The 18119-nt window shown below is 55.8% G+C and overlaps 1 protein-coding gene across 1 annotated transcript in view; it reads left to right on the top strand.

The window, feature by feature from the left end:
- The window catches only part of COL4A1 (collagen type IV alpha 1 chain), a 129169-nt gene that overhangs the window by 97784 nt on the left and 13266 nt on the right, over nt 1-18119 (top strand). The window contains exons 25-44 of the mRNA XM_072976534.1: nt 446-637; nt 1198-1366; nt 3648-3740; nt 3824-3928; nt 5647-5744; nt 7456-7606; nt 7792-7905; nt 8524-8691; nt 8806-8895; nt 9839-9991; nt 10135-10233; nt 10346-10435; nt 10829-10968; nt 11637-11763; nt 11855-11935; nt 12389-12487; nt 13523-13573; nt 14742-14927; nt 16828-16961; nt 17934-18006. Coding sequence (XP_072832635.1) covers nt 446-637; nt 1198-1366; nt 3648-3740; nt 3824-3928; nt 5647-5744; nt 7456-7606; nt 7792-7905; nt 8524-8691; nt 8806-8895; nt 9839-9991; nt 10135-10233; nt 10346-10435; nt 10829-10968; nt 11637-11763; nt 11855-11935; nt 12389-12487; nt 13523-13573; nt 14742-14927; nt 16828-16961; nt 17934-18006 — 2413 coding nt within the window. The remainder of the gene's footprint in view (nt 1-445; nt 638-1197; nt 1367-3647; nt 3741-3823; nt 3929-5646; nt 5745-7455; nt 7607-7791; nt 7906-8523; nt 8692-8805; nt 8896-9838; nt 9992-10134; nt 10234-10345; nt 10436-10828; nt 10969-11636; nt 11764-11854; nt 11936-12388; nt 12488-13522; nt 13574-14741; nt 14928-16827; nt 16962-17933; nt 18007-18119) is intronic.

The raw sequence follows: 18119 nt of genomic DNA, 5'->3' as shown, positions 1-18119 counted from the left end.
TTCCCTCAGTTGTCAAAATAAGGACATTGATCATTTAAAAAAGTTTTTTTTCCCAAGAATTGGTTTATCGTTAGGGTTAGCAACACTTGTTTCCTTTGAATTCACTGTCACCCTGTGGTTGTCATCGAAGAGACTGCTTTTTAAAAATTTTCTGAAGTGTAGTCAGTTTCTGGTGCAGCGTTTCACTCATACACATACATACTTACATTCATTTTCACGTTATTTTCATTATAGGTTAGCAAGGACGTTCATCATTGATACAGTAATATTAACTACAGTACATTTACAATGACAAGATTGCTCCTGTAAAGCCTTTAAACCTGTTTTTCCTTTCTTCAGGGTCCCAGGTGGCTTCTTGACTTCCCTGTTGAATGTGTCTCCAGCCAGGCCGGTTTGCTTGGCAGGCGCATGTCTTCCGTGGTGTCACACGGCTTTGTTCTCGCAGGGCCCGCAAGGTACGCCAGGACTGATGGGCCAGCCGGGAGCCAAGGGAGAGCCTGGCGAGATCTACTTCGACATGCGACTCAAGGGTGACAAAGGAGACCCGGGTTTCCCGGGCCAGCCCGGGATGCCAGGCAGAGCGGGCTCTCCCGGAAGAGATGGCCATCCGGGTCTGCCCGGCCCCAAAGGCTCCCCGGTATGTTCATCCCAGACTTTGAACTTGTACTTGACAGGCGGATACGCAAAGAGCGATGCGACAAGTAATTTGTATCAAATCTGTGCATTTGCACTTGGGTGGTCATTGTCGTGAACGACTCTGTCTCATGGTTCACGGGAAAGGGGCCATCTGTAGACCTTGGGCTGGTGCCCTCCACTGGAACAATTAGATGATAAGGATCAGTCTCTTCTGATGGATCTGCAGGAACTGCAAAGACTTCCAGATGTTGGGTGGGAGAAGAAATGTAAAGTTGATGGTGTCTGAATCACCCTTTTAAAGAAGATTCTAGACATAAGTGCCTTACTCTTTGGAGTGTCTCGTGTGGGGGAGGGGAGGGAGGATGATTGCTCAGCTTCAAGAAAAGACTGCTGGCTGCGTTTATTAACCACTAGTTAACCTTTGCAGACGGGTGGAAGTAAATGAACAGCACAGCCAGTTAAACTCTGGAACTTATTTACTGCAGGTGGAGGACGGATGGGACTTGGGTCGGCGGGCTGGTATGTCTGCTGATACCGTTTCTTCTTCTCTTTTCACTGCAGGGTTCAGTGGGATTAAAAGGAGAACGTGGCCCCCCAGGCGGAGTTGGATTCCCAGGCAGTCGTGGTGACATCGGCCCTCCTGGGCCCCCAGGCTTTGGCCCTATTGGCCCCGTTGGTGACAAAGGACAGGCGGGCCTTCCGGGAAGCCCTGGGTTCCCAGGCCAGCCAGGTGAGACCCGGGGACCTCAAGTGCAGCGCGTCCGGGGCCTGCGCTGAGCGACGCGGCACGTGGGTCTGGTTTCAGGCCTGCCCAGAGGCGGGACGTGACCTGGCCACTCTTTCTCGAGCCTTTCTCTGTCTTGTTTCTCCCTGGTGGGAGATGGGCCAGGTGATGGGTAGGATCTGGATACCAGGAATTTGAATTCATAGATGATTTTCTTACGAAGAACCGTCCGGTGCCTACAGCAGAAGGCAGCCTTCTCTGTGGAAGTGACGCCAGCGTGGGCCCGTTTTCCTCTGCAGCCATCTCCTGTGTCTCCCCGATGCGCAGTCTGGGCCCCGTGAGGCGCGCTCCCCGCTGACCCGCGCGTGCCGGGGCCTGCCCACGGCTGACTCAGCCTGGCTGCTTAGTTCCGTGCTAGTCGCCGCCATTTGCCGATTTTTTTCCAGGTGGTTCTCCGTGCCACGCGCTGGGCTAAGTGGGGACCAGAGAGTAAGCAGGTCAGACGTGCCCTGCTTTCCTGGAGCTGACAGCCCGGGCTTGGGCAGAGGACGTGGGTGGGGACAGGGCCACACGAGGGTTCCCCGTGGTCGCGCTCTGCAGCGTCCTCGTGACTGGCTTGCCCTCAGGGACGGAAGTGAAAAGGGGCGCCCGGGCCCCGCACGCAGTAGGCTCTCAGGGACGTGTCAGTTGAATATGATTCAGGGAAAAAATGGAACACGGACACCACTCCCTGGAGAGCCTGGGAGAGAGGAGGAGAGGCCAGCGATGGCCCGGTGCCGAGGACGGGCGGAGGGACGCCTGCTTTATTTCCTAAGACGTCTCAAGAATTGTAAAAACAAATGACAGGTGGCTTTGGGCGATGAAAGTTGTGTGACTCGTAAACCTTGAAGAGCAGAGTAGCTGAGTAGTTGGCTGGTCCAAGTCTCCCGCAGGAACCACATGGCAGTGATTACCGTCCGGCCTTCTTGTTCACACATTTGCTAGTTCTGTCACCAGTCGTGTATCTAGCCCAAGTGTCACCAGTTCCCGTCCCTGCTGGGAACTACTTCCTTGCGAAGACATGGCGTAAATTTCACACGCCCTCCCACACAGGAAGTAGGAGCGCCCCCTGGTGGAAGTCCCAGGAGCGCGTCTTGGACTAGCACCATCGGTCTCATTGTGTAATCGTTGGTGACTTGGCTCCAAGTTAGGACTCTGCTGATTATTGTTCTTTGTTTAGCAAGGATCCCAGAAGTGTCTCTTTTTTGACTCCTTTGGGGCAGGGAAGCACTGGGTTTGACTCAGAAGGGCCCCTGATCTTGGAGAAGGGACCTCCGGTCATTTGCCTCCCCTGCCCCCTACCCCCGCTACGGATTCCCAAGTCACCGTGTCACGTGCCCTTTGTGCTCATGGAGTCTGATCGCTTGCACAGCTGGAAAAAGGCATCAGACTTGCTTCTTGGCCGGAAACTGCGTGCAGATCAGTCCCAGCAGGATGGGAAGCAGCTTCTTGAAGGAGGCAGTTGTCCACATGCTGCGGGTTCCTTGGCCGTCCAGACCCAGTCAGCTTGGAGATTAGAAACCCGACTTCTTTGATCTGCCAGAGCTGTGTTTCCGGCGATGGTCATAAAGGCCTCGTTCCCAGGGCTGGACTGATAGGGAGTGTGTGGGGTCACGCGGTTGGCACTTCCCAGTGTCTCTGGCTAAAGAAAGCTTTGCCCCCCCCATCCTGAATTCTTTAAGGTATGTGAGGATTCTGTGTGCATGTTCTTGGAGGTGATCCCTTCCTTAACAGATAAATCCTGACTCCCAGTGCATCTCCTGGACATGGACGCCGGGGGCCGGGCCCGCACCCCCTGGGCTGGACTCGTGGGTGGTTTCCCTGTGCCTCTGGAGGTAGCGTAGAACCATCCAGATCCCTGTTAGGATTATGTGTATCAGCCACTGAGCATGTCGTGAAGATAACTGCCCATCAGAGGAACATCAAAGCAACTTAGAGTCAGTCCTGTCTGAGGAACTGAGAGAGAAGTGTTTTGACTGTTTGAGACAGACTAACGAGAAAACGACCCAGGGCCATCTCACTGTTTGTTACTGTAGAGTTTTCAGCTTTTTTTGACTCTTCCTTTGCACTCTTAAGGAATTCTGTGTCAACAAACATACATTTAGAGGGGAGAGGCGCTCTCTGTGTGAGATTCTAGGAAAGTGGCAGGAAGGAATGCAGGCGGGCGGACGCGGCTGTCCGCAGGGGACAGGTTTGCCCGAGGATGTGCTGCCACGGGCCTCACGCTCTGATCTTGCTCTTTCCCCAGGTCCCAAGGGCGAAGCAGGAAAAGTCGTGCCCTTACCTGGTCCCCCAGGAGCAGAAGGACTTCCGGGGTCTCCCGGTTTCCAAGGGCCCCAAGGTAGGTCCCAAGTTCACCTGGAGGCACAGTGGGAACATTGCCCACGTTTTTCTCACACTGACCCTTGGTCTTTCTCACAACAGGTGACCGGGGTTTTCCTGGGACCCCAGGAAGGCCAGGCCTCCCGGGAGAGAAGGGCACTGTGGGCCAGCCAGGGATTGGATTTCCAGGGCCTCCTGGTCCCAAAGGTAAGCTTGCAGGACAAGTCCAGCCCTGAGTGGGGCCACTGCTCTGGCCACGGCCCTTGGGGGCCCCAGTGGTGGTGCCTGTCCCCTGGCTGGTCAGCACCAAGGGCCAGGAATTTGTCCTCTCATGTCCAAATCCTAAGAGAAAAGAGGCAGTGGGCGTAAACACCATGCCAATCAGTGGAGGCTTTCACAGAGCTGCGCGGTGCAGAGGACGGTGATTCCAGGCGTGGCGATGGGTGAGGAGGTGGCTCCCAGCCGAGCGGTCTAGGGGAAGGAGTTGGGACATTGGGACCGCAGGCTGCCGAGAGCGCTGGTGGTCAGCGCCCTCGAGGGGGTCTCTCTCCTCAGTGAAGGAAGCACACAGCCCCCTGGGACCTGGGCCCGGCTGGTTTGGAAGTCGAGAGAAGGCCAAGGGGACGGTGAGGGGGGTGCTGAGGAGGGGCCTTGCTCTGGGGGGAAGAGCCCCCCACTCTGTGGGGCTGGAATCCCCACGGGTGCTGACGTTCCAGGACCAGTATGTCTTGCTGAAAACTGTAAGGGAGTAAAGAGGGCGGTTTCACCCTTTTGGCTGGTTTCTCGTCTGCCAGGCCTTCAGGGGCACTGATGTGCAGACTTGCCGTTAGGGACCTCGGTCCAGAGCCCAGGAGGGCTGTGAGTGGCGAAGGGCATGTCTTTCTCATCTGGGCCGCATCTGACTCCAGGTTTACCAACTTTTTGCCAAAACGTAGTCAAGACTTGTCCTGCCTCCCAGCTGCTGGTCTGGGGCCGGCGTCTCGCCCGCTTTCACGGTTACAGGCCTCCCCCCTCGGGGACAGACGACAGCAGCCTGTTTCCTCTGGGAGCTGCGTGATGCTTCCCACCTCCTGGTCACTCTGTCAGGCGTACCCTCCGAGATCCCAAGGACAGTGCTCAGGCCTCAGGGTGTTCCCCGGGGGGAGGCAGCCCGCTGCCGGCACGCAGGTAGAATTTAGCTGATGAGGGCCCTTCACTCTCGGCCTGCATTGCACGCAGCCTCTTGCAGCCAGGTGCTCTGTCTGTCAGGCCCCTCGCAACCACGCACCGGTGATTCAGGTTTGTGCTTCTGCAAACTTAGAAATCCCCGCAGGCACGGACCGTCCACCACACAGGGGACTGTGGCCCTGTGGCTCTCAGATGTCCTTGCCGCACTTTACAGCCTCATGGGCAGTGGTCAGAAAGCCCGTCAGAAGCCCCTGGATGGGACCCAGGCTCGAAATACCCCACATGCCTCCGGGGTGGGGCAGTTTGAGAACCCAGTGGTCTAAAGCGGCACTTCTCAAACATGGACTTGTCCAGGGATCATGAGGGGTCTGGTTAAAATGCGGGTCTGCGTGGGGAGATCGGGTGGCTTCTCATCAGGAGACGGGATGCTCCTGACCCTGGACCATGGTCTGAAGTGCCGGTCCTGGTCCGCAAGCGCCGTTTTGGTTTGTTGTGGGGCGGGGAGTGGAACCGGAAAGAAAGTTTCCAAGTGCAAAGAAGAAACGGGAGGGAGGGGCAGGTGTGAGGAAGAGAGAGGAAGAGGTGGCAGGTGCTGTGTGTGGTCCCCCAGGAGCCCCAACTTCCCCCCGTCCAGGATGGTCTCATCTTCCCTGTTGGCTCCTCAAATCTGTCCGGGTTCACCCAAACAGGTGTAAAAGAAGTGAGGAAGTGGGGAACAGTATTATTCCATTAATGATTTCTTCGATTCTTCAAAACAGGCGTCGATGGTTTACCTGGAGATCCTGGACCTCCTGGGGTTCCGGGTCGCCAAGGATTCAATGGCTTACCTGGCAACCCAGGTGTGCCCGGCCAAAAGGTGGGTACCAAGTGTTGTCTGGGTTGATGCTTCCCCGTCCTCATGATTCATTGGACCAAAAAAAATGTGGGTAATTAATCTCCTAGGATAGGTTGGGTCGGCGTGTTTTTTTTTTTTGATGAAATAGCATCGAATAGAAAATAATGAGGTATGTGTAGCATGTGGTCATGAATGTTTCAGGGAGAATCACTTGTCCTGCCTTGTGAGTGTGCTCTTGCCTGTGTGCCTCAGTGTCCAGCGTGTGTCTTACTGGGAGTGTCAGAGGAAAGCTGTTTGGAAGCCACTGTCCTGAGTGACATGACAGCCCCCAGGAGGTTCGGGTGCAAGGTTTCTCGGCCTCAGCGACGTTGACGTTGGGGTCCAGTAGTTCTTCACGGCAAGGGCTGCCCTGAACATTATGGGGTCTTTAGCAGCCTCCTCCGTGGGCTCCTGGTGCACAAAGCAGCACCCCCTCCTGCACCTGTGACATTACCCCATGTCACCAGGGGCTAAGGGCTGGTTGCAGACCCCAGGGCTGCTGTGACTTCCGGCCTCCCCTCACCCTCAGACGCCCCCCCCACTGGCTGTTGTACACAGGTGGTAGTTCCTTTCCTGGTGTGACTAAAAGGAAGCGAGATGGCCAGGGAGCATCTGTCCCAGGTGGGAGGAAGGCGGAGGGCAGTATGTGTACCTTTGCTGACATGGAACCAGGCGGGCCTGGTCCCCAGCCTCGGGGACAGGCAGGCGGGCCTGCAGACAGACAGCTGTGCCTTGGGGGGTCCGGGGACGCTTCCTTGTGACCCACAGTGTCCCTGCCTCATGTGGCTGGGACAGAGGGAAGCCCTCGGACATCTGTGTTTACGTGACCCACTGCCGCCTTCCCCTGATTAGCTGCACTTGGTTTGAAATTAAGTCAGTGGTGGTGGCCTGTGCAATGCACCAGGCCCACAAGTTAGTAAGCGCTGGATGGAACTGGAATTAAGGATTTGTTCTATGATTTACAATACTGTGTTTTTGCAAAATCCCTCGAATGGGGCCCTCTCAGTTTGAGAATCTCCTGCGGGGTCGTGTGGCGAACTCACGGCTACCTGCTCATGTCCATGTGGTCCTCAACTGGAAGTTGTCACCTCCGGTGGACCCCAGAGGAGCGCTCTGACATGATGTCCACTTTCTGCTTCAGATGACTAGTCAGTGTCTGAATCGGGGTTTTGAATGCCCTCTCCTTCCAGCCTTCAAAACACTGCCTATATATTTAATCATCTGTCTGTGTCCATGCCCTGTGGTTCCTAAAATCGTTTTAAATGTTTAATTTGATGTGAGAGCCTTCATTTAAATGAAAACCGAAGTAAATGGCGTTCTGTTCCCGTCCTGGGACGCCCCACTTCTTAGACACCGCTTAGCCGGCCGCAGATCACACGGGGCGTTTTCCCCGCTCGGAGAGGCGGCTCTCGGCAGGCGTAGGGCAGCAGCGTGGAGGGGCCGGGACCTGGTGGAAGTCCTGCCTCTGACGGTGGACGAGCTGTTCAACCGGGGGAGCCTTAGTTTTCCTCCTTTGTAAAATGAAAATAATAAAAATTGCCTCCCGTTCAGCTTATAGTGAGATTGAAAGGAAGCTCTGAAATCTGGAGGGTGGGGCAGCGGTACTTATAAGTCCATTAATGCCGACGTGCTTGGCTGGATCATGTCGTGGGCCCCACGGGTCACTGGCTTCTCTGTGCTTCGGGGTTTCCAGGGAGAGCCTGGAGTCGGTCTGCCAGGACTCAAGGGCCTGCCAGGACTTCCCGGCATTCCCGGCACGCCCGGGGAGAAGGGAAACGTTGGGGGACCAGGCGTTCCCGGGGAGCATGGCGCAGTCGGCCCGCCAGGCCTTCAGGGAATCAGAGGTAACTTCTTGCGGGCAAATCCAGCTTGTGGCAGGGACTGGGTCTGTATACTTCGTGTCCCAGGGAATGTTGAATGAATGATGGAAGTCCTGGGAGACTCTAGCACCCGTTTGTTGCGGCCATGGCACGTGGTGTGAGTGGGGCATGTCCCCTTGCAGTGTATTCGCCATTTCTTCCCCATCTAGGTGACCCAGGACCGCCTGGACTGCAAGGCCCCAAAGGAGCCCCAGGAGTCCCCGGAATAGGCCCCCCCGGAGCGATGGGACCCCCTGGAGGACAGGGACCCCCCGGATCGTCAGGTGATGCCACGTCTTCCAGAAGATACCTTCCTTAGGTCACAATCTGTGCATAAAAGGGGAAAAAGTGAATTCTACTGCATGGGTACAGGGTTGGTTGTTTGCTTAAATGCAAAGTCACAGACGTCTTCCTTTTCTTCCCCTGGGCGTGGTTTACATGCCAAAGAGACCCTCCCTTCAGATACTGTACATCTGCTACCATTTACATTTAATTTACAATGATGTGTGTCTCTATCTTATCTCTCCGTGGTGGGGATAAGTCTTGGGTACCTGAAACCAACCAAGTCCATGTCTAGAAGTGGCCTTTGCCCCTAATAGTCATCCCTGAGTCAGACAGCGGTGGTGGACCAGGGCCAGAGAGAAGCTGGTCTTTGTCCAGACACCACGGAGGCGCTGGGTGGGAATGGCTGACGGCAGGAAGGAGAGGCTTTGCCTTGGGATCGCATTTACCCACTGACTGCCTCGTGGGCCCCAGACACCCCATCTGAGGATGTGGAAGCCGTTCCAACCCCGACGTGGGCGCGTTCACGCCTCCGGCAGAAGGTCACAGTTAGACAGGGTAAAGGGCGTGGCAGGACACGGTCAGTCCAGCTGATGCCCACCTGCTCTTCCCCACCCCAGGCCCTCCTGGACTGAAAGGAGAGAAGGGCTTCCCCGGATTCCCAGGCCTGGACATGCCGGGCCCCAAAGGAGACAAAGGGTTGCAGGGGCTCCCCGGCCTGACGGGACAGACGGGGCTGCCTGGCCTTCCCGGACAGCAGGGCACGCCCGGCCTCCCCGGGTTTCCAGGTAAATGACTGAGCTCCGCCCACGGGGATGCTGGGAGACCCCTCACCCAGTCTCGTTCGTGACCCCCGCTTGGTGCCTGCCATCAGCGTTCACGATGCCTCTGTCTGGCCACAGGTCCCAAGGGAGAGATGGGCGTCATGGGGACCCCGGGGCAACCCGGCTCGCCAGGACCAGCAGGCGTGCCAGGATTACCGGGTGAAAAAGGTAGGGAACTGGCGACTCCAGAAAAGCCCATCCTACGTCCATGTCCCACTGCCTCCTGGGAAATTCTCAGATGGTTGCAAATCGTACCTCATTTGAAGGGTCTGGAAGAACCCCTCCTCCGGGAGGAACTCTCGGTGATTCGTGGGGGTGAAGGGCTGTGCCCTGGCGACAGGTCACAGGGAAGACAGGTTTGCCCATGTTCCTAACTGGCACAGTAGAGGATCTTTTTTTTTTTTTTGAGAAATGCTGGAATCTTCAGTCATGCAAGGTCACAGAAGCCGAGTTCTTAGAGTCAAAGTAGCCAACTGGGCCAATGTATGTCTTAATTTCTTTTTTTTAAAAAATCCTTTATTGATAGCCATTTAGATTATTTCCAATCATATTTTTAAAGAGGTTTTTTTTTGAAGTGGAGGGACTGGGACTGAACCCAGGACCTCACGCATGCTGAGTGCGTGCTCTGCCACTGAGCCACTCCCTCCCCCCTGCATGTCTTCATTTCTGTTTCTTACCTTGATATCTGTCATTAAAAATAATATTTTTAAAAAGAAATGAACTTTGAAGGGGAGACATAAAAATGGTCATTTGATTTAGCTGAACAGGAAAATTCCCATTCTGTTGTTTCACGTAGAGTTGAGGAGCCACTATGAACAGGCATAACGGAGGAGAGAAAATATAAGTTATTTCAACTAATAAGTGGAATCTTGTATATTAGAATTATTAGCAAATAATGACTTCAGGAAGACGGCTCTATCGCTCATTTGCCCGGCACCACGTTGTCCTGGGGACCTCGGACACCCGCCACTTAATGCTGTTTGGGACAGGCTACTTGTTCTTTGTGTCTTCTATGTCAGTTGCTTCTGCTGGCCAGAAAGAACGCCTCACTTGTCACGGCCTCGGGGGCACTTGGCCACCTGTCACCAGGTGTCTCCTCTTCCCTTTACAGGGGACCATGGCTTCCCAGGCTCCTCAGGACCCAGGGGAGACCCTGGCTTCAAGGGTGATAAGGGAGATGTCGGTCTCCCTGGCAAACCAGGGTCCATGGATAAAGTGGACATGGGCAGCATGAAGGGCCAGAAGGGAGACCAAGGGGAAAAAGGTAATGTGGGCGAAGGTTTGTGGGCGGATCTGGGAGGTGTCAGCTCAGTTCTTCCTGCGTGATGTCAAACCAGCCTGTGTTTCTACAATTTGCCATATTTTAAGCAGACGTGAATCATCAGTATCTTTTTCTGTGATGTGCAGGACAAATTGGCCCAACCGGTGATAAAGGATCCCGGGGAGATCCTGGAACGCCAGGAGTGCCCGGAAAGGACGGCCAGGCAGGACTTCCTGGGCAGCCAGGTACAGAGGGGAGTTCAAGGTCACCAGCACAGCAGGGGCTTGGTGGGGGAAATGTTAACGCAGCACTTCTCATAGGCGCTGACCTGTTGGGTTTTTGTCCTTCTCATTCTAGGACCTAAAGGTGACCCAGGCCTAAGTGGAACCCCAGGTGCTCCGGGACTTCCTGGACCCAAAGGATCTGTTGGTGGCATGGGCCTGCCAGGTTTGTGGCATTTAGGAAAGGCGTCTTCTTTCTAGCACACACACGTGCAGTGCTGGTGGCGCAAGTCTGGGATGAGATCCACTGCACAGAGGACATAATCCAGGCAGATGGGTCTTTTACACAAGCTCCCATCTTCAACTGTGTGGCCTCCTGCCTAGGTGGCATTTGGCTGAGGCTGTGGTCATTGCTTCAACCAACCAACCAACCAATCAAAACTCTCACAATGTGGTAAAAGAAAACGTGGGCTGTCTGTGATTACCTTTGTTGTCTCCCAGTGACCCATCCACTTGGCTCCATGGAGGAGATGGTGGATTCTCCATTCAGGATTGTCAGTACAAGAGGCCCCTGAGTGTGCTAAGCATACATTCATGTTTCAATTTTTTATGTTTCTAGGAACACCCGGAGAAAAAGGTGTGCCTGGCATTCCCGGCCCGCAGGGTGTCCCTGGCTTACCTGGAGAGAAAGGAGCAAAAGGAGAGAAAGGACAGGCGGGTCCACCTGGCATTGGAATTCCTGGACTGCCGGGGGTCAAGGTACCTGCCTCCTGCAAGGAAGCTCTTCCCACATGGAAGCCCCGCCCATGTGGAAGCCCTGCCCATGTGGAAACCCCTCCCATGTGGAAGCCCTGCCCACGTGAAGCCCCGCCCATGTGGGAACCCCTCCCATGTGGAAGCCCCGCCCACGTGAAGCCCCGCCCATGTGGAAACCCCTCCCATGTGGAAGCCCTGCCCACACGAAGCCCCGCCCATGTGGAAACCCCATCACGTGGAAGCCCCTCCCACCCATCCTCACGGAAAGGCTTCGCAGCAAAGTTTAATAAGCATCTCATCCCTTTAATGCGTCACAACACAGTCGTTTCCCCCCTTTACTGTAAGTTGCCCCTCCTCCCCCTTCTGGTCACTACCCATGTGCCCAAGGAAGACCTGACTTGCTGAGAGGCTCGGGCAGCAAGTTCTCCCTGGGAGAAAAGAAAGAGGAACGCGGGAAGCAGAGCAGGCAATGCCCCTCTGCTCTGGGTTCCTAATTTCCCCTGCGTTCTCAGAACTGGGCCTGGATTCTTCTGTTAGAAAGCCGGAAATGGAATTCTGCCATTTGATAGTCATTGTCATCACACCAACACGTGCGCTGTCATCCAGAAAGAGCCTCTAGACACACGTCCAGGGACAGGCAGAAAACTAACGGGCCCAACTTTCACCCACAGGGAGACCAAGGGCTGGCAGGCTTTCCCGGAAGCCCCGGAGAGAAGGGGGAGAAAGGAAGCGCCGGGCTCCCGGGGGTGCCTGGGTCTCCGGGCCCCAAGGGCTCCCCGGGCAGTGCTGGTTACCCAGGTAGGTGCTGGCCTCCTCCTGAGCGGGGGGCTCACAGGCGGCAAAGAGAAACTCAGGGTCAAGGGCGTCCTGCTGTCTGGGTTTTCTCCAGGAAGCCCTGGGTTGCCTGGAGAGAAAGGTGACAAAGGTCTTCCCGGATTGGATGGCATTCCTGGCGTCAAAGGAGAAGCAGGTAATGACCACTTTTTAGGACACAGGTGGGGCCAGTGGAGAAGAGCCCAAGGGGACCTCAAGGCTGGGGGACCTCTGGCTGACCAGCTGGGATCACACCTCTATTTCCAGATGGACAGACTGAGTCTGGGGGTGCTGGTGGGGTCTTTCCAAGGTCCGACCTCCTGTTAGACCTGGAACTGGCTGTAGAGCTGGTTCTGGAAACAGATTTCCTACTTGGCGTGGCAGATCGAGGTCCTCTCTGGCCACTCTCCCCAGCTTTGGGGGTTGGTGTGCGGGGGTGTTGCTCCCCTCCTGAGGGGACGCTGGGAGGGACCGTGGGGAAGCCAGGCGAGCTCAGGGTGGGGGACAGCGGGGCTCCCTGGGTAAATGTCCTTAGTAGAGCCTTTTGCACACCGACCTGGGTGCTCCGGGAGAGGCTTCGTGCCTGACTGACGCGACCTTGCTCTTCGAGGTCTTCCTGGACAGCCTGGCCCCACGGGCCCCGCCGGCCAGAAAGGAGAGCCCGGCAGTGACGGCATCCCGGGGTCGGCAGGAGAGAAGGGTGAACCAGGTACGCTGGGCTCCCACGCCTTTCAGGTTGAAGGTCTGCCCTGGAGCCACGTCTCCCAGAGACCTGCCCTCCCCACTGGGCGCCGGGGCTGGGTGTGAGGCAGCACGCCCTTCCCGCTGTTCAAACAACAGCGTGGACACGTGGGCCGGGATGGATGCGAAGAGGGGAGAGAGGGTGGCCACCGACCCTCGAAATGGCCTGAGCCCTCACGTGAGTGACAGAGGCACCCACAGAAAGCCCAGGCCCTGCCTTCTCTGCCTGGCCATCCCCCCTTTAGAAATGGCCCTGGGGGTGTCTGCTGTCCCCGAGTGTGCTCCTGTCCCTGACGGGGGTGCCACAAGTTGGACGGTAGCACCTGTGTGAGCTCCGAAGGTGACAGTCACGCACGCAGGAATCCTCGAGGAGCAGGAGGGCGGCACACGCGCCTTGGAGTGGGTCCCCCGGGTCGGGGGCTGGAGGGAGGGACGCGGTGCTGGCAGGAAGCTGCGAGGGGTCCGCTGCTGTTACTGTTGGCCTTTTCAAGTTCACGCTTTCATTCTGTGAGCCTTGTGTTTATATTATGTGTATTCTTTTTCCTGGAAAAGTAATTTATAAAAAGTGCCTCCACACCTGCTTCAGCTTTGAATCTCCCCTCAAGCCCTTTACTCACACGGGTGGGCCCCGGCTCTGCTGCCCCAGGTGTCAGCGGCTCTCTCACTCTTGAGAAGGGCTGTTACTTGGATGGCCAAGGGAGAAAAGCCGGTTTGCGGGTCTGCAGACAGCAGCGGGGAAGAAGCACTCGCTTGTACAGGTCATTTCTACCAGATGCTCTTGTGGTTCTGAGTGCCAAGGTGTCTGGGAACACGCACTAAATTATGTGTCCAGTCCAGGGTGTAATTGTAGGAATGTAATTTGACGAGCACCGGGCCGTGAGCTAATTTCTGTGTGTTCCGCAAACAGTAGATGGTCTTGGCACAGTGGGTCTCGCTTTGTGCTGTACCTGCAGCTCCGCTGTTTCCGGGGAGATGACAGTGGCTTCTCGCCTTTGTCTTGCAGGTCTACCCGGAAGAGGGTTACCAGGGTTTCCCGGGACCAAAGGAGAGAAAGGTAACAGATTCGTTAAACATGCTCTTCATTCTCAGCTGTCCGCTGCTGCACATGCCACAGAGCAGGCTGAGCAGTGACAAGGAAGCAGCTAGACATGGGTGATGGATCCTGGGTCTGGGACAGTTGAACCGACAGTCTCCCAGCCGGTGACAAGCCGCCAGGCGGTGCGCTGCGTTTTGGATTCGCTGCCTTGTGCGGCATTGGGGGGGCATCACACGGGGGACCCTGCGGTCCCTCCAGGTTGTAACCCTATTTCCTTCCCCCCTTATTTTTTCTTAATAAGCTTGAAACGATCCTAGAATTTTGTCATTTTATTACCATTTTATTACCCAGTTTGGGTAAAATGTTTAAACTAAACATGCAGTTGTTTTTTTTTCTATAACCTCTTAATTTGAAAAATATTAAAAACAGTTTTATTGAAGTATCATTGAAATACAATAAATTGCACATATTCCAAGTGTGCAGTTTGATAAATCTTCATACACACACAGACACTCAAACACACACACCCCGTGGAAATACAGCACATTTGAGATGGGGAGCACCTCGTCACCCCAAGAGTGTCCTGGGCCGCTTGGCCATCCCCTCTCCTGCCCCTTCGCGGCCCCAGCCCCGCCCTAGGCGGCCTTGGGTCTGCTTTCTGGCGCTGCAGTTTCGCCTGTGTTTTCTAGAGTTGACGTGAACGGAGCCCTGCAGCGTGTGCTCTCCTCAGTCTGACAGCTTGTGCTCAGCGCTGTTAGTCTGAGAGTGACCGGTGCATTGCTCGCATCAGCAGCTCATTCCTTTTCCTTGCTGAGTAATGTTCCATGGCGTGGGTCTAATGCTGTGTGCTCACTCATTCACCTGCTGATGGAACAAGCCCTCGGTCTCAGCAGTGCAGTGACTTGCAGGCTTGTCTGCACTTGTGTTCCAATGCCTTTGCTGTCAAACAGTTCCTTTAAGAAGTATAGAGAATGGTCACGGGTTCTTTGTATCCTGAACTTTCTCTCCTTCAGGTCGGCCGTGGTGGAAGGATAGCGTGCTATTTAACAAAAAGGAGACAGACGGGCTCCCACCTCTGGCTCCCTCCTGCTGCCTTCCGGGAGCCCCTCCCTCCACATCGATGCCCTGGGTCTCCCTCCTTCCCTGTGTCTCACCATCACCTCAAACTCTCTTTACTGCTTTTTAGGTTCAAAGGGCGACGTGGGTTTCCCTGGATTGGCTGGGAGTCCAGGAATCCCTGGATCCAAAGGAGAGCAAGGATTCATGGGTCCTCCGGGGCCACAGGGACAGCCAGGATTGCCAGGAGCCCCCGGCCGTGCGGTGGAGGGGCCCAAAGGAGACCGAGGGCCGCAGGGACAGCCTGGGCTGCCAGGTAAGGGTGTCTGACCAGGCTCAGAGCTGGGACAGCAACAGGCACAGACACACACAAGCGGGAAGGAAGTTCACATGACGGGGTTGCTGTTCGGAAGCTCTCAGCGTTGTTGCAGCTGGAAGGTGCTCAGGACGTGGGCGCCTGGCGCTCAGGCCCCCGCTGGGTCAGTGCTTCCCGTGTCCTTCCGGTCAAGCAGCTTGTTATGTGACACGTAGCTGGGGGAAGGGACGCTGCCGGGAAGGGCTGGGGCTCAGGTGCCACCTGTGGCGGTCGTGTAAAGCCGGCAGGACCGTGTAGCACTCCTGCCCCCTGAGCAGGGGGCCACAGGCGCTGCACTCTGGGACGTGGTGTTTGTGTCGACATTCACCTCCTGCTGAGCAGACGCTTCTTCCTAGGACCCACCTTGATGTCTTGAGGTCACATGCTGCTTAATTTGGTGGTGGTGTGTACAGTTGTGTACAGTTGGGGACAGTTGGGTGGCGGTCGATGTGGTGGTGTGTGCAGTTGGGGACAGCTGGGTGGCGGTAGATGTGGTGGTGTGTGCAGTTGGGGACATTGGGTGGCGGTAGATGTGGTGGTGTGTGCAGTTGGGGACAGCTGGGTGGCGGTCGATGTGGTGGTGTGTGCAGTTGGGGACAGCTGGGTGGCGGTCGATGTGGTGGTGTGTGCAGTTGGGGACATTGGGTGGCGGTCGATGTGGTGGTGTGTGCAGTTGGGGACAGTTGGGTGGCGGTCGATGTGGTGGTGTGTGCAGTTGGGGACATTGGGTGGCGGTCGATGTGGTGGTGTGTGCAGTTGGGGACATTGGGTGGCGGTCGATGTGGTGGTGTGTGCAGTTGGGGACAGCTGGGTGGCGGTAGATGTGGTGGTGTGTGCAGTTGGGGACAGCTGGGTGGCGGTAGATGTGGTGGTGTGTGCAGTTGGGGACAGCTGGGTGGCGGTAGATGTGGTGGTGTGTGCAGTTGGGGACATTGGGTGGCGGTAGATGTGGTGGTGTGTGCAGTTGGGGACATTGGGTGGCGGTCGATGTGGTGGTGTGTGCAGTTGGGGACAGTTGGGTGGCGGTCGATGTGGTGGTGTGTGCAGTTGGGGACATTGGGTGGCGGTCGATGTGGTGGTGTGTGCAGTTGGGGACATTGGGTGGCGGTAGATGTGGTGGTGTGTGCAGTTGGGGACAGCTGGGTGGCGGTAGATGTGGTGGTGTGTGCAGTTGGGGACAGCTGGGTGGCGGTCGATGTGGTGGTGTGTGCAGTTGGGGACATTGGGTGGCGGTCGATGTGGTGGTGTGTGCAGTTGGGGACAGCTGGGTGGCGGTCGATGTGGTGGTGTGTGCAGTTGGGGACAGCTGGGTGGCGGTCGATGTGGTGGTGTGTGCAGTTGGGGACATTGGGTGGCGGTCGATGTGGTGGTGTGTGCAGTTGGGGACAGTTGGGTGGCGGTCGATGTGGTGGTGTGTGCAGTTGGGGACAGCTGGGTGGCGGTCGATGTGGTGGTGTGTGCAGTTGGGGACATTGGGTGGCGGTAGATGTGGTGGTGTGTGCAGTTGGGGACATTGGGTGGCGGTAGATGTGGTGGTGTGTGCAGTTGGGGACAGTTGGGTGGCGGTCGATGTGGTGGTGTGTGCAGTTGGGGACAGTTGGGTGGCGGTCGATGTGGTGGTGTGTGCAGTTGGGGACAGCTGGGTGGCGGTCGATGTGGTGGTGTGTGCAGTTGGGGACAGCTGGGTGGCGGTCGATGTGGTGGTGTGTGCAGTTGGGGACATTGGGTGGCGGTCGATGTGGTGTTACTGTATACGTTTGGGGACTGTTGGGTGGCACTGGTGACAACCACAGCCCGGTGACACTGGTACCTAAAAGCACCCTCTAACCTCAAATGTTGTGACTTCTGTGTCTCCCGCCAGGGCTTCCGGGACCCATGGGGCCTCCAGGGCTCCCCGGGCTTGATGGACTGAAAGGCGACAAAGGAAACCCCGGCTGGCCAGGGGCTCCTGGTGCTCCAGGGCCCAAGGGAGACCCCGGGTTCCAGGGCATGCCTGTGAGTTGTCCCCGCAGGGCTTGTTCTTGAAAAGGATCCCAGCGTAGGGCTTGTGTGTGTGTGTGTTACACCCCCACGTCCTCTCTGAATCGGCCCCTCTCTCTTGCCAGTCACCAGCCGTCATCACTGGCACCACAGTGGGCAACTGTCACAACATTTCTTAGCATCTAGTCATACAAGGACCATCAAAAGGGCGATGCTTTACTCCTGGAGATTACAGTTCAATGCCTGGGTTTAAAAATCTATTTACAAATGATGCAAAATTTGGCCTCAGAAACGCAGGCATGTACTCCCACTCCTAGTGCCGGCCCGCGCCTGCCTCTCTCTCTCCGTGTGTGTGTATGACTGTGTACACGTTACACGCACATACGTGTAACTTTTTAAAGTAAGATAAAGCAAAGAAACCAAAATATATAAGAAACAGTACAACTTTTTACATATATTGGGAAGATAACAACTATGTCAGTATGTCTAGAAAATAGGGTAGTGTTTTTAAAGACAAGACAACTTCCTTTAGTATTTTTAATGTTTTTTTCCATATTTAAAGTACTTTAAATACAAGATACGAAGCTAATCCTAAAGAAAGATCACTATAGTTGACTGTTGGGGGGGAGGTTTTCCAGAGAGGTGCCCTGGTGTTGACAGATGGAAGTATTGGCACGACAGGTGTTTAGGGAGTTTTGACTCTGTTCACGGCATTGTGCTGTGGGGTGGGGACAGCGGGTGTAAGACTTACACCTGCTTCTGGAACTTGACCACATAGATGGACAGGCAGAGGGGACCCAGTGAATGAAGCAGGGTGTTGCAGTTTCCCGCGTCCTGACTGGGCTGCAGAAGGGGATTTTGCTGTTCTCTTTACATCTTTCTGGAAACCACAGGGCACCGTGTGTGCACAAAGCTACTGTCAGGACGTCCAGGGGCTGTCCCAGCTTCTCCCGAGCCATTCCTGACTGATGTTGTCTTTGTGTCTAGGGGATTGGTGGCTCTCCGGGAATCACAGGCTCTAAGGGTGACATGGGACCTCCAGGAGTTCCAGGGTTTCAAGGTGAGACATAACGGAGATGCTGCCTGAAGACCCATCACCCTGCCACCATAGCCCCGACCCTGGCGCTTTCGCGTCGGGAGAACCAGCATGCTTGCAGGACGTGACACGGTTCT

This window comes from Vicugna pacos, chromosome 14, assembly GCF_048564905.1.
Source record: "Vicugna pacos chromosome 14, VicPac4, whole genome shotgun sequence".
In the NCBI taxonomy this organism is placed as follows: domain Eukaryota; kingdom Metazoa; phylum Chordata; class Mammalia; order Artiodactyla; family Camelidae; genus Vicugna; species Vicugna pacos.
Note: the sequence above shows the minus strand (reverse complement) of the source record. Positions and strands in the feature narration are given on the sequence as shown.